Source organism: Lithohypha guttulata, assembly GCF_036872675.1.
Source record: "Lithohypha guttulata strain CCFEE 5908 chromosome Unknown scaffold_4, whole genome shotgun sequence".
Classification (NCBI taxonomy): domain Eukaryota; kingdom Fungi; phylum Ascomycota; class Eurotiomycetes; order Chaetothyriales; family Trichomeriaceae; genus Lithohypha; species Lithohypha guttulata.
In genome coordinates, this window is record NW_027042753.1 from 2,017,501 (window position 1) to 2,038,056 (window position 20,556).

Genomic DNA, 20,556 nt, shown 5'->3' on the forward strand with positions numbered 1-20,556 from the left:
AAATTCCACACCCCGACTTCGCTTTTCTCTGTAGACTGTTCGACCTTGACTGGAAAGCTACAGAAAGAATCCTCGCGGAACGTGCAGTCAAGCAGCGTATCAAAGCTGAGCATAAGACTGCAAATTGGTTCCAACTTCCCAGGCCTATGTGACCGTTGCTGATCCAGAAGTGAATTGTATGTTTCGTGTACTGGTAGCACAAATTGAATGTCTGATCCGATGAGTCTTCCATTCAGTTCTGGCGTGATAAGGTCACACTGACAGAATTGCCACCTCAATACTTCAAGGCGGCTTAAAACATATGAACCGGAACTGATTTGACGAAAATTAGACCCCGACACACGAAAATGGGCTGGCTTTGTGTGACCACAAAATTTGAAATAGCTGTGCATGATGCTTGTGGAACAAAGCTATCCGATCAGCCCCGATTGAAACAGGCAAGTAATTTTTAAAGCAAAAGCTTTGACCAGACTTACTGATATCCTCTTAGCTGTATGCTTTGACTTGTTCTTCGGTCCATGACCATAACTTTCGAGCGAGTTCTCTGTCTTCAGCCCAGTAAGATGGCCTAGCTCGTCCTACAGGCGTATGATATTTGCCGTTGGACAAGCTATCGCGGCGTGCAGAGGCACACCACAGAGCATTCAATGATCCATGTCTGACGTCGTCAAACAAGAAGTGCGCTACAGGTGGTAGGCCACAACGTACTAGCAAGTTAGAATCTTTCGTGTATGAGTATAAATTAGTGAGTATAATTCCGGGGTGCAGGGAGACTGAGAGGATACGACTCGATTCATAACGTCTAGCGAACTCCGCGGCAAAAACGATGTTGGCAGCCTTACTTACACCATATCTCGTATAGTTGCTGGAGGAGCACAGTCTTTCGTGGTTCACTATTAGGTCCAACATATTCGTGGGTGCAAGGTGATGTGCTTCGGAGGACACTGTAATGACACGAACGTCTGAATCTATGACGCTGGAAGCCGTGTGCTCCAACAAGGGTACGAGTAATTTGACCAAGAGGAAGTGTCCAATATGGTTGGTACCTAATTGAAGATCGTGTCCTGAAGGAGTTTTCGAGGGAGGCGAGGCCATGATGCCAGCATTGAGAATGATAATGTCTAGCCGCTGCTCGTTTCGCAGTACCTCTTCTGCTGCGGCTTGAACTGATTTCAAGTTTGAAAGGTCGAGCTGCAGCCATTGTAGGGTAGCAGGAGATGCGGCTTTCTGTTCGACGAGTCGTTGCTGAATTCTATTAATCGCGGTCCGTGCCTTCTCCTGCGAACGTGCAGCTAGGTATACTTTCGCTGGTTCATGCTGCAGCAATTGGAAGATGGTTTCTTCACCTAAGCCAGCGTTGCCTCCAGTCACTATAATAACCTTCTCCTGCAGAGAAGGGATATCCTGTTCCGGGCTGAAGACATCGGGCTTGGTGAGCCAAGATACTGGCCGAAAGTGAGGAAGAAATACTTCTGCGGCAGTCAGGGGATGGAAAATATAAGGTAAAAGAATCTTTGGCAAGTCTAGGAGGTCTTGCAACGCCGACATGACGGTAGTGGAAGCTGGACAAAGTCAAAATGTTAGCACTCTCGACTTCACATCAGTTTTCTCTACTGTGGTCTGGTATATCGACCACACGTCGGCCCAGAAAGCGTTCGAGCACACTGCTTTTTGTGGGGTAGAGACGTGATTGAGTAGGCGCGACGTTCAAACGCGTCGCTAGTCCATGTGTAATTAGTGGTTACCTCGGAAGGAAGCGACGATTGACTGTCGTACCTGCTCTACCAAGGCAAACTACTGTGTGATGTATACAATATGGCTCGTAAAACCGGCTGGTCAAACGATCAAGTTGCGGCTGCTTTTCGATCGTGCCTGAACACTTTACAGTACTAGGTGCTGAGCACATTTTCTTTCGCTGCCGATTCCAGATTCGGCATAGTGATCCTCGAAAGCTCCGTCACAACCAATATATTTCGAGCCACAGATCTGGTCCCATGATAATTGAGCAGAATATCTAGTACCTTCACCTCACTTTTCAATTAGCACGATATAGTCATACTCATTGCACTCTCTGACTACTGGTTCGGTGACATTCATTCGTTTCAAACAAAGAACGGGTCATACTACGACAAAAGCCCCAGTTCTTTAACACGTTCTCGCTCCTGAAAGACCCAGCACAACGAACAGAGATATAAGCCGCGGGCGAAACACTCTTGCAAGCAAAATCGGACTACACGATTAATACGCTACCATGGACATGTCATCATCGTCCTCCTCCGACTCGATGTCAATGACCATGCAGATGGTCTTTACCAACGCACATGATACGCCCTTGTATTCCAGCTCATGGACGCCACGAACTACAGGCCAATACGCCGCCACATGCATATTCCTGATTTTCCTAGGCCTCGCCTTCAGGGGACTGTTAGCCGCAAAGCATGTGATAGAGATTCACTGGTCAGCTAGGGCTCGAAACCGGAGATACGTCCTTGTTCGTGGTCGCACTTCTGAAAGCGGCAGGATCGAGAACGACCCTGATGCGAAGGAAGGGAGCCTGGTTACAGCGCAGGGTGTTGAGGAGAGAGTCAAAGTAGTCAAGACTGCGAAACAGCCTACTATCCCTTTCAGGTTGTCTGTCGATGTACCGAGGGCTGTACTGACATTCATTATTGCTGGAGTTGGCTACCTGCTGTGAGTGCCTTCCTCTTGAAAGCTGTCTATCTACTGACGAATCATGCAGAATGCTGGCGGTCATGACGATGAACATAGGATACTTCTTCTCGGTGCTGGCTGGCGTTTTTGTTGGAGAGCTTGCTGTCGGCAGATATACACAATATGAGGAACATTGATCAAGGAGAATAGCCTGCATACTACCAACCTAATCGCTTGTCGTACAATAGACTGAGTCATACTAGTCCATCATTCTGTCTGCGTCTATGTTCGTGATGCTGTCGTCCTAAATCATTTCAACCACTTGCTGTATCATCATTTGAATACAAAGCACTGTTCACTGCAACGAATCTATCTGTCAAAGCAGTTGCCTGCTTAATCCCATGGGCTTCCGTCAATTGTGCAAACTTTACCTATCTCCGGTAATGTCCCGTTGGCGAAGAAGCTTCGTATAACCTCGAAGGTACATGTGCTTGGGTTTACCGGTCCCGCACAGTGGCCTGGAGAATCCTGTGTAAGAACTCTGCTACCTTCATGATGCCTAGAGTTTCCAATCGCGTTTCGTAACGGAGTCACAGGGTCAGCAGTATTGCCAATGAAGAGTAGTGGCGATGCTCGTTCATCGTAGTCTGCCAGCCTCGACTGGAAAGGACCCTTGAAGCGGTTGTGATCTGCAGGGCGAAGGCTCGACGGCCAGTGCTGACACATGAAGGGGATCGCTGCCCAGAAGGGACCTGCTATAGCAGATTGATTGTTGAGCTGTGAGAATCGTTGTTTCCAATCGTGCTTGGTCAAGCCGTTGAGGGACTGTCCATCTCCGCATAGGATAGAAATGGCACCCTCGAGCCCACCGGAATAGTCAGGAGGGTAGGGTAGGGTCTCGTTGTTGAGCACCAAGGACTTGTGGTCATCTGGAGAAGTAGGAGTGTTTGTGTTAGGACTCTGGGAAATTTGTAGGCTTTTCAGGTATTTGATAATCGATGTCCCGTTGTTGTTGAGGAGGTCCTGCGCCACCTGAGCAACGTCAGGCCAGAAGTATCGAGGAGCATATGCTGCGCCATGTATGAGATTTGCCATGTCGTCGTAGGTAACGAGGTCGGCAGAACCATTATGAGCCACAGCTAGAGGATTGTTTCTAAGCCTATTTAGCAAAGTGTGCATCTTCTTTTCCAAATCTGATAAAGTTGTTGTATTGGAGTCAAAGAATGCACATTTCTTCCCAGCATGAAAACAGCTGTAGTAAAACCAGTGCAAATTCTTGTTGTTATCATAGAGATTGGAAAGCCAGCCAGTCGCTGTGTAGTCAATTGGATCGACGTTTCCGTCGAGTATCATACGGCCTACTCGATTAGGGAACATTGAGGCGAAGGTGTTCCCAAGGTAAGTTCCATATGACCAGCCCCAGTAATTAAGCAGAGCCGGTTTTCCTGGTCTTACAAGTTGTTGTAGAACGTGGTTTGCGCTTTGAATACTCGAGGACAGAGGTTTTTGTTCTGCTTGAAGAGCATCGACAATAGCCACCATATCTCGGGCTGTCAGGGCTGTACTTACGAACTGATGCATATTTGCGCCATCCTCAAATTTGCCTATTTTCGATTCAGCACAGAGGTTGGCCAAGCTTTCATGCGTTGCCCATTTAATGTCGAGTGCGTGATCGTTGGAACTCAGCTGGCCAACTGCCCAGTCGCGATATTGCCATATTTGGCGATCCCAATCGCTTCCAAAACACGTCAATCCTGGTGTCGTGTGGTGAACTCCTCTCGGATCCCATCCTACAATCTCCCAGTGCTGCTTGCCAGGATTGTCAACAATCTCATCGCGAACACCATATCCTGACCAGATCACTTCATCAACACCTGAGCCACCAGGGCCTCCAGGGTTGATCAAGATCGATCCGGCAAAAGTGGAATCGTTGCGTGGTACGACCGCTGGAACTCTCGTCAGTGCCACAGCAGCAAAGTTGGGGTTGGATGAGTTAGTCCAGTCGAGCGGAACCAGCAGTCGAGCACACTCGTAGGACTCATAACAGGACGTCCATTGTAGGTTTGCTGATGGCTCTATCTTAGACCAGTCGAAGCCAGATATCTCCAACCCTTGTAGTGGAAGATTCGGCTTGCGAGCATTTGCTAGGCCAGCTAGAGACCAAGCTGAGAGTAAGAGTATGGGCACCATGCCTTGGAATAGCAACGTGCTCAACAGATCTGTAGTGAAGTTGTGGGAATCATAATAAGGCATGCAGAAACAATGTAGCAGATTTCATAATTCACCTCACATGCTAGCATCACAAATGCTGCCACAAATCGGCAAGCATGTACAAGGCCAGACACTGCGCGTTATGGAATGGCACCATTTCGGCAGACGACAAAGTTGGTGGATGCCAATGATAAAATGCTCAGCAGGATCCAACAAGGTGCAGAATACTTGGCTACTCTTTTCTCACGCTAATAAACGAGATCTGCACTGAAGCAGCTGAAGTGCAAGAAATACTCACAAGATCACATCGTGCACGAGCAAGAACAAGCAGCAGTTTTGTCGCAGCAGCGAAGGGAGAAGGTTGATGAATCCAAAAGCAATCGGGAAACTTTAACTCAACACTGGCATTCACCACAACTTGAACCTCGCACGCGTCACAGCGCGTTGTGGTCGCGTCGGATTGTGCTGATTCTAATTTATGGATTGTCTATCATGAGCAGCAATACTCATGCCTTCGTCGCAACGATACCTTCTCTCATCTCCTGTAAGCGAAGGCCGAAGAAGGAAGTCGCAGTTCACATTCAAGCATCTCCAGTTGCTGGCACAATCTGCCGTGTCGTGTCCTCTGCGTGTCATAGCTCTGATTGACTATGATGCTTTCTATGCCCAGTAATGCGACATTGTCCACTTACCTATGTTCTCGAATAACTAAAGAGATTCAGATGCGAGACGGTACGACTCGGACTGCCGCACACCACGCCCCTAGGTGTACAGCAATGGCAAGGATTGATTGTACGTCCAGTTGAGCAACAATGCAGAACGGTTTCATGTGCTGTGCTAATGTGGAAGTGCTCAGGCAATATCCTACCCAGCTAGGGACTATGGACTCAATCGCCATGTCACAATCCAAGATGCTAAACGCAAATGCCCAGGTATAGTCTTGCAGCATGTTGCAACATGGAGTCAGTTTGTCGCCGATAAATTGTCGTCCAGAGCAGCTATTGACTTGCGCTGTAGGAGAAGGCGATGACAAGTGGGCTTACCGCGACGACTCATTCCAACACATCCATACAGACAAAGTATCACTGGACCCCTATAGGCTGGAAAGTCGCAAGTCATTAGCACTAATCAAGGAGATCCTTCCTGCACCACCTATACAACGAGTAGAAAAGGCATCGATCGACGAAGTATTCCTCGATCTTTCAGCTCAGGTTCATGCTACGCTCCTCGAGCGCTACCCAGAGCTGCGGCATGCTCCGTACGATGACCTGAGCGAATATCTGCCCCTGCCTGCCACAACGGCACTCAACTGGGAAGCAGACGGCCTAGTTGATGTGGATGTCGATCAGAACGAAGAAGATAACCCGGACTGGGACGATATCTGCATGAATATAGGGAGTGAGATTGTTCGTGGAGTTCGACAGCAGATTAAGGATAAACTATTCTACACATGCTCGGCAGGTCTAGCCCGCAACAAAATGATGGCTAAGCTTGGGGCTGGATACAAGAAACCCAACCAGCAGACTATCGTCAGGAATCGTGCTGTGCAGCATTTCCTATCACAATTCAAATATACCAAAATACGCAATCTAGGCGGAAAGCTTGGTGAGCAGGTATCGCAGATATACAATACAGAGGCTATTAAAGATCTGCTGGAAATCTCTATTGACAACTTGAAGTCAAAATTCGGCGATGATACAGGGACGTGGATCTATAACATTATTCGAGGCAACGACACAAGTGAGGTGAGCTATCGAACACAAATCCAGAGCATGCTGTCCGCAAAATCATTCCGACCTACCATTAATAGCTTCGAGCAAGCTGTAAGATGGCTTCGCATATTCGTTTCAGACATATATGCTCGTCTTGTTGAAGAAGGGGTAACTGAGAACAAGCGAAGGCCGAGATCAATCAATTTGCATCATCGTCAAGGTGGGCAAATGAGGTCGAAGCAGCTGCCAATATCAAGCAGAAGGAAAATAGACTGGGATATGCTCTTCGACCTCGCTAAGACTCTCCTCCAACAAGTCATTGCTGACGGACAGGCATGGCCTTGTGCTAACTTGTCACTCAGTGTGGGCGGCTTTGAAGAGGGTGAAAGCGGAAACATGAACATCAACGGATTTCTGATTCGTGGTGAAGAAGCAAGAGCTATTGAAGCAACTTCCAGGAGTGACACACCACTCGAGGAGGGTCGACCTGAGAAGAGAAGAAGAACCGACTATAATTCAGGCATAAGTCGCTTCTTCAAGTCCGAGAGCACTGGAGATGACATGATCAATTCAAGCGATATAGAAGTTCCAGAAGGTTCACCTGAACGGCACCTACCTGAGCAGAATACTGGCCTCGAACGATCAGGATCGTACCGTCGAGATATCGAGACGTATTTCTGCAAAGACTGCAACAAGTCTGTGCCTCAATCTGAACAAACTGAACACCAGGATTGGCACTTTGCTAGAGATCTACAAGCTGAAGACCGTTCAATTGCTGCCGGATCTAGCAACAGCAGGCCTCCTGGACAATCGAAGCGCGGTAGTGGTTTGAAGCCACGAGGTCGAGGGGGCAAACCTGAAAAAGGTCAGAGTCGCCTGGCTTTTGGCTAATTAGTAGTGGCATAAACTCGGGGTTGTAAGTGGTCAAAGACACTTGCCTCTGTTTGCTGAGTTAAATGTCCATGCTGTGGAAGTTGTGAAACGTTCTAATACCAACAGAGGTTCGGGTAAATGGAGTGACGGTTATCCATGTAGTGTTGGCCGCGTTAAAGCCGCAGGAAACGTCGGTACGAGTAATCCTAGGCCTAGACCTATGAGTGAAATCGACCTCAATGTGTGAATATAGCATGAGACGTGCGAGAATCATAACGTAATGCTTCGATCGGAGGTTGCAAATACCTTCGATCTTATCAGTGTGAAGACTGCTGATATGGGATCAGCGAGACGGCGTCTACCAAATCCTCAAATCCTTATACTTGGCAGTCCTATCAGTCGCCCGTGATGGTTTCGAGATATGGCTGGAAAAAGCAACATGGTGTCGATGTTTCTGTTGATCTGCGCGACAGGCATTGTGATCAGCGCAGACAGACTCGCATATCGTCGTCGCAAGACCCGGCGATAACGTGGCGAAAGCTGGGGTTACACACATACACAAAGGACCTCAAGGAGTAATCAAGGAAGCTTTAGATGCTGTCGAAAAGACGTCAATCATACTCGAGTAATTGCTCAAACCCCTTCTTTTCGAGGTTGATTTCGGTGATGGTCGGCCGTGTAATGCCTGATGCTCTTGGCCTGATGGTCTGTACCTTGCAGTAGAGATGCTAGGGCATGTACGCCTCTTTCGTCATCATGGGCAAAGGCAAGAACAACCCGAGTACCTAGCCAGTATCGCTTAACCTCGTGGTTGGCTTGAAAGGCTTCGAGAAGATGTACGTATTGAGCTTTGCATACGTATCTTGGCTGAGTGCCAGAGCACGAGCGGAAACATCGATCATGATATACGAGGAGATATCTTGTGTCTGTGTTTAAAATCAAGACGCCTTTACGAGCTTGGCCATGAACATCTCATTGGTCAGATAGTGAATTTATTGATTGGTCCAAATTTACGAGATTCCAGCTCGAAGTGCTGAAGTGCGATGCGCACTCGACTTAGCTTGCATACTTGACATCATGGAATCGGCTACTGTAGCTGAAACGACTTGCCGGGGATGTGTTCCAATACAGCAAGACTCTAATTCCGCTCTGTAACTCAACGGTCGATGCCCGATCTCTTGGTCGTGCTGGGGTATGAAAAGCCACTACGTATGATCTCAGTGGAGGACATGTCTGAGGTAATTGTCGCCCGACGTTCTGGAAAGCTATGACCGAATTCATGGGAGGCTTCCAAACACGGAAGTTTAGTGATGCAACCACTTGAAAGAGAAATGCAAGGCTACCGGGGAAGCCAGGGGGTTCTGCACGCCGGCCAAAAGTTAAAATAAGAAGCCACGGTGCTGAGATGAGTAGAAGCACTATATGTGGAGTAGAATGAATCGGTATGGATCCTCGGCCGATGAATCCTCACAAAAAAAAGTCTGTGGGTAACATTACTAGTACGATGCGGGTGAAGCAAACATAGAACCTACTGAGCTGCTGGACAAATGAGAGCAGGGGAAAGAAGTATGAGCAGAAACGAGTGTATATAGATATTAAAAAAAGCAAGCGCAAAAGATTTCCAGCTTCTGGATAGCGAATACTCCGTGCTCTCATTCATCTCTTACCTTGGGCTGCTGGTTCAACCGTAATCATTGTACTTCAATTGCTTGTCGAGTTGGGCAACACCTAGAGCAAGTCGGACAATCTTCAGACTCGGTACAAACTGTGGGTATACAACAGCAAGGTTGTTCTACACATTCGATACACAAGCAATTTTTAAGGGATACCAAAACAGCACAGCTGCCCGCGAGAAAATCTGTTCAAACTGTAACAGAACGGCTTGAAGGCAACGGCGAGGACGTCTTGAATGGCACAACAAGACTAGCAGTCGCAACCGTCAGCTGACGATGAGTTATCAGACGAGGTGAGTTCATGCACTTAGCATCGGACATATGGATCAGAATTGACGAAATCCAGGAGGGAGCACAACATTGTAGTCGTGAGTATCCCCTAGCTATCTATCTCTTCGTCTAGAATTCAAGTCGATTATTGGTACAATGGTACAGGTATTGTGGTGTCGGGTTACGGACTGACTGGTTTTGTAGCTCGGTGCTGGTGGTGTAGGCAAATCATGTCTCACCGCTCAATTCGTACAGTGAGTAAAATTACCAAGAAGGATCGAGTGTGGTCAGAAAATTGACAAAGACAGAAACGTTTGGATAGAGAGCTACGACCCGACCATAGAAGACTCGTATCGGAAAGTGGTAAATGTGGACGGCAGACAAGTGGTTTTAGAGATGTAAGATCGCACGGCTCAATTTCTTGGTCAGCACAACGAACACAAACTGATCTTCACAGTCTTGACACGGCAGGCACAGAACAATTCACTGCTATGCGAGAACTTTACATGAAACAGGGTCAAGGCTTCCTACTTGTCTTTTCTATCACAAACATGAACTCCTTCTATGAGCTCGCCGAACTGAGGGAGCAGATCATCCGAATCAAAGAAGACGAGGACATCCCTCTCGTCGTGGTAGGGAACAAATCTGACATGGAGGATGACCGGGCTGTGCCTCGCGCCAGAGCCTTTCAACTGGCGCAGTCATGGGGCCAAAAACCATATTTCGAGACCTCAGCTCGAAGACGGACGAACGTGGACGAAGTTTTTCTCAACCTTTGTCGACAGATTCTGCAAAAGGACAACGCTCGTACTCAGCTGTACGAACAAGTCCACAACCAGAGAAGGTCGACCAGAACTAATCGACATGATAGGCGCAGGCGCCGCAATCGTGACAGATGTGTAATTCTCTGAAGTATGACTGGCTCGAAAATTTTAGGGTCGAAAGGTGTTCAGGCACAAACTCCATAGAATGGATATAGACGTCGAGAGCTCACGCTAGAGGCAGACCAGATACCTCTGAGACTGTTGTAAATGGGACAATACAGGCGCAGCCTCCTTTCGCAAAGGGTTTGTGATCTAGTGACACATCTCTCACAAATTCGCTGAGACGTTGTATTTCACATCTCCGACATTGATTGATCACATTCTAAAAACGCCGAACTTGGTTGCTTGCCTCTCTGTACTACCACCCAGCGCAGCCTTCAACCCCATGCCCAACATATGTCGTGTCTGTGCAGGAGGAATGACCCCATCATCCCACAGTCTCGCTGATGAAAACGCAGCGTCACTTTCACGCTCTATACGGTTTCTGAGCTCAGGATCAACAGATTTGCCAACCGTTTCCATCACGGCCGTGAGCTGGTCAGGACCCATGACGCCGATCTTGGCGTTGGGCCACATCCACAGGAATCGAGGCGAGTATGCCCGACCGCACATACCGTAGTTGCCTGCACCTGCACTCGAGCCAACTACGACGGTGAACTTGGGTACGTCTGCACATGCGACTGCTGTGACCAGTTTCGCACCGTTTTTGGCAATTCCGCCCTTTTCAGCGTCGGAGCCAACCATGAATCCGGTGATGTTTTGGAGGAAGATTAGAGGTATGTTGCGCTGGCAACACAATTCGATGAAATGGGAGCCTTTGAGTGAAGACTCCGAGAAGAGGATGCCGTTGTTTGCGATGATCCCAACAGGGTAACCATGGATGCGAGCGAACCCTGTGATCAGGGTCGTGCCGTAGTCTTTTTTGAATTCGGAGAATTCGCTTCCATCGACTATTCTGGCAATTACTTCGTGCATTGGAATCTGTTTCTTGAGGTTCGTGCCGACGACGCCCGCCAGCTCGTTGGAGTCGTGTAGTGGCTCTACGACCTCGTTGGGTGCTGGCTGCTCCTTTGGGAAGTTCAGGTTAGCTATGGACCTCCTTGCTAACACTATGGCATGCTCGTCATTGACAGCAAGGTAGTCTGTCACACCTGAGACAGAGCTGTGAAGCTGACCACCGCCCAGATCTTCAGCAGATATCACCTCTCCCGTAGCAGCCTTGACGAGAGGTGGTCCTGCCAAGAAGATAGTGCCCTGGTTTTGAACAATTATGCTCTCATCGCTCATTGCAGGCACATATGCACCACCAGCTGTACATGGTCCCATAACAACTGAGATTTGCGGTATTCCCAGCGAGCTCATACGCGCCTGGTTGTAGAAAATGCGCCCAAAATGGTCACGATCTGGAAACACGTCGGCCTGGTTGGGCAGATTGGCACCACCAGAGTCGACCATGTATATACATGGTAACCTGTTTTGCTGTGCAATCTCTTGAGCCCTGAGGTGCTTCTTGACTGTATGAGGATAATATGTTCCACCTTTTACAGTCGCATCGTTGGCGACGATCATGCATGTCACGCCCTCGACTGTGCCAATCCCAGTTATGATACCTGCCGCAGGTACATCTTCTCCGTAAACCTCGTGTCCCGCTAAAGGCGATAGCTCGAGGAACGGCGCACCCGGATCGATCAGAGCGGTCACTCGATCGCGAGCCAGCATCTTCCCTCGTGCCGTGTGCTTCTGTCGAGCTTTCTCAGAACCTCCTTGCGCGATCTTGCTATGTAGATCTGCGTATTTCTGCATGATGGACTCAAAATTCGCTGTATTGTCCTTGTATTCCTGGCTGGACTTGTCGACCAAGGTCGGCAGGACTGATATTGCTTTGGCATGGCGAGGGTCTGTGAAGCTCGCTATGCATCGTGACTGCTGTCTGGAGCTGATATGTATGGGATTAAGGGAGGTTCGTTGTTGGCGTAGTCCTGACCGTAAGCTGCGAGGTAGAGTTGCCCATGGCGCTGATCGAAGAGCAGCCATCTTGACGCAAGAGAATGAGCGGATGTGCCAGTGCTACATGCTCAGGGTCTGGCGCTCATGCTGTCTGCTTTCGTGGGATGGTACCTTGCTACGATACAAGTATTTGCCCGGCCGGTACTTGCTTGACCTCGGTACTGCGAGAATAGCCTCGACTAACCGAAGTATGGGGTTCTTACTATACACCCTTCACTATCCAAATACTTGGAACGTGCTTTTTCGCAGGCGATCAAGAATTTTACAGTCGGCCTCTGATCACTATCTGTAGATCCTCCTCTCAGATTTCCAGCGAAGCACGAGATACAATGTCCCGCTCCAGGATCCCAATTCTTCGAGGAACTCTCCCAACCTCTATCCGATCATGCTTACAACCACGGCTAAGCAACCACAGTATATGTTGGACAGCTATTCGAGCAGCCTCTACCACGTCCTCAGCGAAGGGCAAACATCCTCCAGGTTTTACGCCGCCCACAGCAGAAGATCTCTACGAGCTGCGCGACAGAGTGCAAGAATTTACCCGACGCAACATACCTGAAGAAGTGGCTCAAAGGACAGACCACGAGAATGAGTTTCCAAACGAGATGTGGCAAACATTCGGCGAAGCTGGCTTTTTAGGTCCTACTGCACCGGAAGAATATGGCGGGTTAGGAATGGGCTATCAAGCACACTGCGTAATTATGGAGGAGATCTCGCGCGCAAGTGGGAGTATAGGTCTGAGCTATGCGGCGCATAGTCAATTGTGTGTGAACCAGATATGTTTGAACGGCAACGAGGACCAGAAAGGCAGGTTTCTACCGGGCCTGCTTTCGGGTGAGAAGATTGGTGCTTTGGCTATGAGTGAACATTCTGCTGGCAGCGATGTGGTCAGCATGAAGACTACTGCGAAGAAGGTGGATGGTGGTTATCTCATAAATGGCACCAAGATGTGGATCACCAATGGTCCAGATGCTCATTGCATCGTCGTCTATGCTAAGACTGAACCTGATGCAGGGTCCAAGGGTATCACTGCGTTCCTAATGGACACGGGGGCAAAAGGCTTCTCGGTTACCAAGAAGTTGGACAAACTAGGTATGAGAGGTTCAAATACTGGAGAACTAGTGTTTGAAGATGTCTTCATACCTGAGGAGAATGTGCTCGGACAAGTCAACAAAGGCGTCAGAGTACTGATGGAGGGTCTCGATATTGAAAGACTGGTATTGAGCTCCGGACCATTAGGTATTATGCAAGCTTGCATGGATATCGTTCTTCCGTATACACATCAAAGAAAGCAGTTCGGCATGCCTATAGCCCATAATCAGCTTGTACAAGGTAAGCTGGCTGACATGTACACCAAGCTTCAGGTTTCCCGAGCATACACGTATGCGACTGCAAAGAAAGTCGACGAGGAAGGTATCATCAAGACTCAGGATTGTGCAGGTGCAATCTTGTATGCAGCCGAACGGGCCACTGAGTGCGGCCTTGATGCAATTCAGCTCATGGGCGGTACAGGATATGTGAATGAAGTTTCGGCTGGTCGACTGATGAGAGACGCTAAGCTGTACGAGATTGGTGCTGGCACTAGCGAGGTCAGGAGAATGGTCATTGGTCGTGCCTTCAACAAGGAGTATGCTGATCAAAGTCTGTAAGGCCAAGCAAACAGCACGCTGGACTCCTCATGTCACATTACCCGTCAACGAGAGGATGAAGCAATGATTCCGACGGGTGCAGGTCAGGTTGAGAAGCAGGTCAAGACGTAGGAAAGACCGTTGCATTGCATGTAGAGGTTTCTTCCTGGCTCCTCTGACACGAAGTGTCTGGCAACCGTCCGTATTGACCCTCATGTCCTCACTGTGCAAGTTATACATTATCTTGACAAGTTGAAGCATGCGATATCAACAGGACAGAGATGGAGGCGAGACGTCTGTTCAGAATGCAAGCATATTGGAAAGTCACGGAACTCGAGCCAGGTAAAAGCGGAGCAACCTACCAAAACCTTACTATGTGGTTGTGTATCTGCCTTATACGAGGGTACAGCCTGAAGCAACAACACGCCAAAGGTCAGCGTAATCGACCGTAGTACGGTGTATGTTTCGCGCCCAATGCGCGCGTCACAGCAATCACGGAAATTGAACGCGGCTGGTGGATAGCACCTGCTCAAACTTTAGAGGAAAACCGCCACAAGCAAGCCCAACCGAGCTAAAGAGCTTCGACTCTGAGTTTGGAGTAACCTTCCCACACTCCGTTGACCTGGAGTCGAATGACATTCAGAAATTGAAGACATGCAGATCATCAAACGAAACAAGGAGATTTGAAAGGCATATTTGTAAATGAGTGATTGTTGTTACTGAGTGGTTCGTGACCACCAGTATTCTGTTCCTGAATCATGTACGGTTGAATTGTTTCACTTCGGCCAGGAGCCAAAGAACAGAAGAATAGAAGGGTACCTCCAAATGCCAGATATATCACGTCGAAATCCACAAGGGAAAACAATTCTAGCCATCCTTTTTCATCCATAAACATACCAAGAAGCCCAAATGACGTAAAATTGTATGTGCCTCTTATCGTGAGAGTCGCCCCCAAGAATAGTGTTTTTGAAATCCATTAAAAACCCATCGTAAAGTCGTCCTTCGTGAAAAGCGGAAACATGTGAACCGAAAAAGATAAGATCGACCAAGTAGTCGAAGCTTGAACGTCAAGCGTGATAGCCTGGAAATTCCTGCCAGGTCGGAAAAAATAGTGCCTGTAAACAGTACTTTTTGTGTCTAATAACACTCGCTCAAGGTCATACCGATATTTGTACAGTGAAAGTATTCGTTCGTGTCGAAAATGTGATGTTTTTCAGGGCAAGAAGAATCAAGGAGCTTCCTCGACAAGTTTTGGTTGTGGAGAGGACGGATTTGAGCCAGGCCGGGTGCGTTCGAACCAGCGGCGCTTTCCAGGCCGGACCTCTAGGTGAGAAGGTATAGTTGAAGTGTCTTGACCAGCACCAACAAGTGCTGAGCGTTGCTTCGTCCGATAGGCATCAACTAGATAATGTCAGCTTCATAGCTCATCAACTTCTGCTATCACTTACGGGCTCTCGCGAGAAATATTGGGCGATTGGAGAAGACACGTCCTTGGCCCCAAGCCATGCGATAACCAAGTTCGTTGATCTTGCCTTCTCGTTCTCGCTTACTCCTGGTAAGCTGCGATACCTCGACTTGAGACTCGCCTCCAGTCGTCGTGCAAGGAACAGTCATTTTTCCAACAGTAGGCGCACCTTCAGATTCAGCATCTTCCGCTGCAAAACGGCCAGCAGCAGGTTCAGCTTGCATCTGTATTGGATAGTACGATCGCGGATAGACAGAATTCTGTCGTCGGTAGGAGTCAGGAATATCTTGAACATTTACGGTGTCCAAGGTGACTTTGACTCGCACTCGTGCGCTCTTTTGCGTGTCGTCAACAAGGATGAACTTCCTTTTCTTGCCTTCAGGTAAATCTCCAAAAAGTTCAGTATCGTCGTCCTCCCTTTTCCTTCTCTCGGAAGATACCATTACTGTATTTCCAGGAGGTCTAGCATACTGGTGGATGCTACCTGGCATGGGGGGAGCCATGGAAGGTGTTAATGCAGAAGGCCCTTGTGGATATGGTTGGTAGCCAGGGAACGTCTGTGCATGCCTCATATCGTTCGGGCTCGACAAGTGTTGGTTCGTTGAGGCGGGTCGATGCATCGATTGAGGATTGGAGTAGCTTGAAGCTACTTAGCAGTTAGCACAGCGTACCTGAGGCTGGACGTGCATATTGTGATGTGCCAAGTTCGATCGTGTTGATGATTCACGCACTGATGTAGTGCTGATAGGCGTGAATTGGAAATGGCATCATGCTGGCACGGGATGGAAGAAACCTACCCGATGACGGATCTTGCACTGTGGGAGAAGTGATATCGTGCTGTCCATGGTGATGGTGAACCTGCGAGCCAGCTGACGAGAGTGAATTGGGCCCTCGTACACCAGGAACAGGCATCGAAGACGGACCAGGAAGCCCTGTTGGAACAGCACCAGTTGGCTGCGTCAATCCTGCGCTGCTGGCCTTAGGTTTATTGTTTATCTTTGCCTGTCTTCGTACCCGTCTGCTTCTCAGACGAGGATCTTGATTGCTATTCCTCCAGCTGTCCACAGCTCGTTGAATCAATCCTCGCTTTCCGCGAAGACACGGATTAAGCTCGGCAAGAGCCCACCCGACTTGATTACAATCTGACTCATACGTCAAGCGATTTCCCTTGTACTGATCTCGTGGAACACAAGCTCTGGGATAGACACAATTGTCGGATTTGAACTCAGTCGCTAACGAGTTTGTGTCCACAGATTCAACGTCGCAGCGGATGGTGTATTCCATCTTTACCCGATCGCGCGAATATTCAAACGCAATCCATTGCACTCCATTGTTATCCTGTCGTACAACCAGTGGTGTAGTTGCAGGAATAGGCCCCGGCGCAGCATTCGAGCCTGCACTAGCACCAGCACCTTGCGAAGGTGTGACATTTGCGGTCCCTGGAGTTGCGCCTGGAGTGGGATGCTGTGTGAGTAGACTCGGTCGCTGTTGAGGAGTTTGCGAAAATGACTGACTTGGGTCCGACTTGATTCTGGGGCTCGTGTTCAAATTTGGAGTGTGAGATGGTACTTGTGAATGTGGCAGTTGTGACTGGTTGTACGACCCTGGAATCATTTGGTTTGGGGTCATTGAAGACGCATGTTGTGAGCCATATGGTGTCTGCATCTGATTCAAAGGTGAGTATGCGTATGGATAGATAGAGGGCGTCATTTGACTAGTTTGCTGCGAAAACATAGGCCGCCCGTGTTCGTGCGCCTGGGGAGATGTGACAGAAGCTGGTGAATTAGATTGAGGCGTATGATACATAGGCGGATAAGGAGGCCGTTGCATGGTCGCAGCGGCTGCCATTTGTTCCTGCTTTTCTAGAGAGGCTTAGCATGACATCGCAAAAACGTGGCAGACACGATACTCACCAGTAGGATAATATGTCGTGCCGTTCGAGCTTCTAGGACTGGGATTGGAGGTGTAGTAAGGATGATCTTGCGTTGCTTGTTGAGACTGTTGCTGCGTGAATTGACTCGGATTGCCCAGGTATGGCGATTGAAGACTCTGGTTTTGCGGATACCCGCTCTGCACTGCAAAGCCCTGAGAGTTCGAATGTGAGTTACTGGTGTTTGGTGACCGTTGAAGTTGACGCGACTGTGCCTGTCCTTGGTAAGGCTGGGTCGAATGATGCTGCATGGAGGATAGATGTCAGTTGCTGGACACTTGCAAACAACACGATGAACTGTAAGGCACAACTGCCATTCGGAAAATAGGACGTCAAACGTGCTAGGATGATGGCAGACGAACGAGATCAACCAGTTGAAAAGATCCGATAGCTCGAACAGTGCCGTAAGGCCAGGTTCTCGAGCGGCAAGGCGAAGAGGTGCGGCTGCTCCCTAAGCTCGAAAGCGCTCGAGGAAAAGATGCGTGATCCTTGAGGTCGAGACTGGGTTCCTGACAGTCGAGGCACGAGGGTTTATCCTCCGGTAGTAGCGAAACTCTGGTTGGGACCGAGACGTTCAGTAAGAAGGCTTGCAACTTAACGGCCAGGATTTCCACCCTGGTCAAAAGAACGAATTCTCGAGTACAAGAAGGTCTAGGCTACTTAGGCTGAGACAGAGGATGATTGTTTGGTCGAAGACAAGATTTGCCGGGATATTGTGGACAAGCATATGTATAAGAACAATAACGTGTCGCGGGGCTTTGATGGATCAAGTCGAAAGATATGCCCGCACGACCAGGATCAAGCCGCTGAGCAGGTATGGAGCCCAAGCAAGGATGTAGGAGTGGGTGGCTCACCATGCGATACAGTGATTACGCAAAAGCGAGATTGAGCGTTGAACGAGGGCAGTCCTGGTCAAGATGTCGACGGGGCGGAAGTTTCCTGAGCAGACGTGGCGGTGCACTCTATACTGTCTCTGTTCGTAAAAGGGCCAGTACTGCCGACAGATGACAAGAAGGAACAAGTTTTGGCGATGAGGCAGCCAACAACAACCAAGGTAAGACTTGCAGTAGTGGTAAGAGGTTCGAGCAGACTTCTAGCCGGGTAGGTCTCCGTACAGTGGCAGATTCAAAACAAGGACAGGGTTTGAGGCAGGTGGGAAAAGCTTCAACGGTCGTGAAGGAAAAGACATGACATACAGCAACTTCGTCAGCCGCTAAGGCTGGGACCAGGTGAGCTTGAGTAGGAGTATGAAAGGTGGAGGCATCCGCGAGGATAACGGACGATAATGTTGCCGTTGGTTTTGCTGTCGATTTCCTGCTCTTTGTCTCCGACTTGAGTCTTGATTTAGTCATTGTTGCAATGGAGGCGAGACTTGCTCTGAACTCGAACTTCGCTTAGGATAGCGGCGAGAATGGGATGTTTAAAGTCCATCTGCCGCGGCCATGATCCAAGAGCATGACAGGACAGGTGGGCTCATGTCGCTTGAACGTGGCGAGTAACCGCAAGGGGACCCGCCAAACAAGGATGATCCTTATTCAGATGTGGTAAACCACCAAATCAGAGTGTATGATTGCAGGAGAGTGTGCCGTTGCTAGCACAAAAAGACCGAATTTTAGCTTGGATGCAATGCCTCCACTCCAACGTTGATCATCGAACTTAAGGACTAGTGTGCATCTCCGACCACGCGACGCTGCTGTGCCCAGCTTCATTGCTGTGAGCTACTCCTGAGTAGTTCTTTCCTCTCTGGTTTGCCAAAGGTATTGGGTACCTCGAACGGTCTAGTCTGGGAACACTGTGCATTGCGTTTTGCTGTACCATTCCTGAAGTTCCCGACTCGCTCGTCCTGGTTCCGGGCAAAATTGGGAGGAGCGGAGTGGACTTGTGTGCTGAGCTAAATTTGGAAAGGATCAGATAGCCACTATCTACTAGCCACTGGGCGTACTGAGAAAGAGGTTGAAGGTTCTCCAATGCACGTTTCACAAACTCGCCTGGAGCATTGAGATTCGACCGGAAACACATCATCAAGCCCACTGTCGTCCAATTTCGGATTCTTCCTTCCAGCATGATCAAAGAACAGCCACTACTGTTGACGCCATCCGTTGAGGTAAATTAAGCCTTCTCTTGACAATCCAGCAGTCTATACTCAATACGAGCCGCTTGATTTCTATGCATGTTCTGATTGCTACAGTACAACATGGCGGCCGACAAAGCCGATTGTCCTGACACATGCAGAAGATGTGATCCAACTTATTTGGTGGCCAGTGCACTTGTGGCGTCCACTTTGAACTTGGCCCGTTACTTTCGCTTATCCACCACTCTCTTCGCAGTGTGAAGTAGCAAAGATCAGCGACCTCAGTACTCTCCTCAGTGTTCACGAATCATCAGGGTTGTCAACCACTCTTAGAGTTTGTGTTTTGAAACGCCACTAAGCTGCTTAAACGCTTTGCTTACTGCCACAAATCCACTCTCTACAAGAATACCTGCTTTCTAGTCGTCTCAGCAAACAGAAGCTTTCCCCTCCTTGGTGCAAGTCCGCTTCGGCTCCCTCGAACTGTCTTCCGGCCACAAATTTAAAGCAATAACGCGGCCACCACATGCTATATTACTGTGCATGCATGATTATCTGGCGTCATTTGCACTGGTCCATCGACCGGCTGACTTCGTATTCGCTCCACAGGTGGTGTCTAAAACCTTCATCTGTACCTAAATGTCACTGGCAGAAAAAGTTAATGCTTTCGACTCATATTGTGTTACTGTTCTTATGTACCACCGAGATGCGATGCGGTTATAGGTTATGTTGCTGAATCCGAATCTGGACGGTTCGCCCGTGCTCCAGAATGTGTATCACCCGAACTCGGCTTTTGACCTTGAAGTGCCTTGGTGCATGAGTCGTTGCCAAGCAAGAGGTCCACATGGAAAGACTTTGCAACCTAGTAAGTGGCTGAAACGTGCTGCTGATCCATCTCGAGCGCTCCAATCAAGTCGTCGTGTACACCAGTCGACTTGCCCGCCTTTTTTCCCACGAATCCGACAGTGACTTGCATGATCACAACAACCATGAGAAGTCGTGCAAATGTGGCTGGTAGCTTGATGAAGGTTGTCTGAATCATGTCCTCCTTTCATGGTCCGGCCAGCAATCATGTTGTTACGGCACTTTCCATATGCATCATCGTTGTGGGTTTGGACACTGCCCGTGGATAACGTTCATCAGGTCTCGATACGGAGCAGGAAGCAGCAATTACTGCTTAGGGACAAGCTCATTCTGGTACACTTGCAACCATTCTCGATACTTCACCAAGATATCACGACTC

The 20,556-nt window shown here is 48.8% G+C and overlaps 7 protein-coding genes across 7 annotated transcripts; 4 read left to right on the forward strand and 3 right to left on the reverse strand.

Moving 5' to 3' along the window:
- Positions 1-2,251: 2,251 nt before the first annotated feature.
- Positions 2,252-2,849, forward strand: CTRA2 (High-affinity copper transporter ctrA2; the record flags this gene model as incomplete). The annotated part of the gene is made up of 2 exons (XM_064900225.1): positions 2,252-2,691; positions 2,741-2,849. 2 exons carry the CDS (start codon positions 2,252-2,254, stop codon positions 2,847-2,849), a joined length of 549 nt encoding a protein of 182 aa, XP_064753537.1.
- A 196-nt stretch (positions 2,850-3,045) lies between these two features.
- On the reverse strand, positions 3,046-4,905 carry LTR64_005889 (uncharacterized protein; the record flags this gene model as incomplete). The annotated part of the gene is made up of 1 exon (XM_064900226.1): positions 3,046-4,905. The coding sequence occupies one exon, from the start codon at positions 4,903-4,905 to the stop codon at positions 3,046-3,048; it is 1,860 nt and encodes a 619-aa protein (XP_064753538.1).
- Positions 4,906-5,810: 905 nt separating this feature from the next.
- On the forward strand, positions 5,811-7,466 carry eso1_2 (N-acetyltransferase eso1; the record flags this gene model as incomplete). The annotated part of the gene is made up of 2 exons (XM_064900227.1): positions 5,811-5,829; positions 5,881-7,466. 2 exons carry the CDS (start codon positions 5,811-5,813, stop codon positions 7,464-7,466), a joined length of 1,605 nt encoding a protein of 534 aa, XP_064753539.1.
- A 2,476-nt stretch (positions 7,467-9,942) lies between these two features.
- Positions 9,943-10,294, forward strand: RSR1 (Ras-related protein rsr1; the record flags this gene model as incomplete). Its single annotated transcript, XM_064900228.1, has 2 exons — positions 9,943-10,208; positions 10,231-10,294. The coding sequence occupies 2 exons, from the start codon at positions 9,943-9,945 to the stop codon at positions 10,292-10,294; spliced, it is 330 nt and encodes a 109-aa protein (XP_064753540.1).
- Positions 10,295-10,530: 236 nt separating this feature from the next.
- On the reverse strand, positions 10,531-12,249 carry MCCC2 (Methylcrotonoyl-CoA carboxylase beta chain, mitochondrial; the record flags this gene model as incomplete). Its single annotated transcript, XM_064900229.1, has 1 exon — positions 10,531-12,249. The coding sequence occupies one exon, from the start codon at positions 12,247-12,249 to the stop codon at positions 10,531-10,533; it is 1,719 nt and encodes a 572-aa protein (XP_064753541.1).
- Positions 12,250-12,551: 302 nt separating this feature from the next.
- Positions 12,552-13,871, forward strand: LTR64_005893 (uncharacterized protein; the record flags this gene model as incomplete). The annotated part of the gene is made up of 1 exon (XM_064900230.1): positions 12,552-13,871. The coding sequence occupies one exon, from the start codon at positions 12,552-12,554 to the stop codon at positions 13,869-13,871; it is 1,320 nt and encodes a 439-aa protein (XP_064753542.1).
- Positions 13,872-15,078: 1,207 nt separating this feature from the next.
- Positions 15,079-17,496, reverse strand: LTR64_005894 (uncharacterized protein; the record flags this gene model as incomplete). Its single annotated transcript, XM_064900231.1, has 4 exons — positions 15,079-15,251; positions 15,299-15,961; positions 16,113-17,177; positions 17,229-17,496. 4 exons carry the CDS (start codon positions 17,494-17,496, stop codon positions 15,079-15,081), a joined length of 2,169 nt encoding a protein of 722 aa, XP_064753543.1.
- Between the last annotated feature and the right edge of the window lie 3,060 nt (positions 17,497-20,556).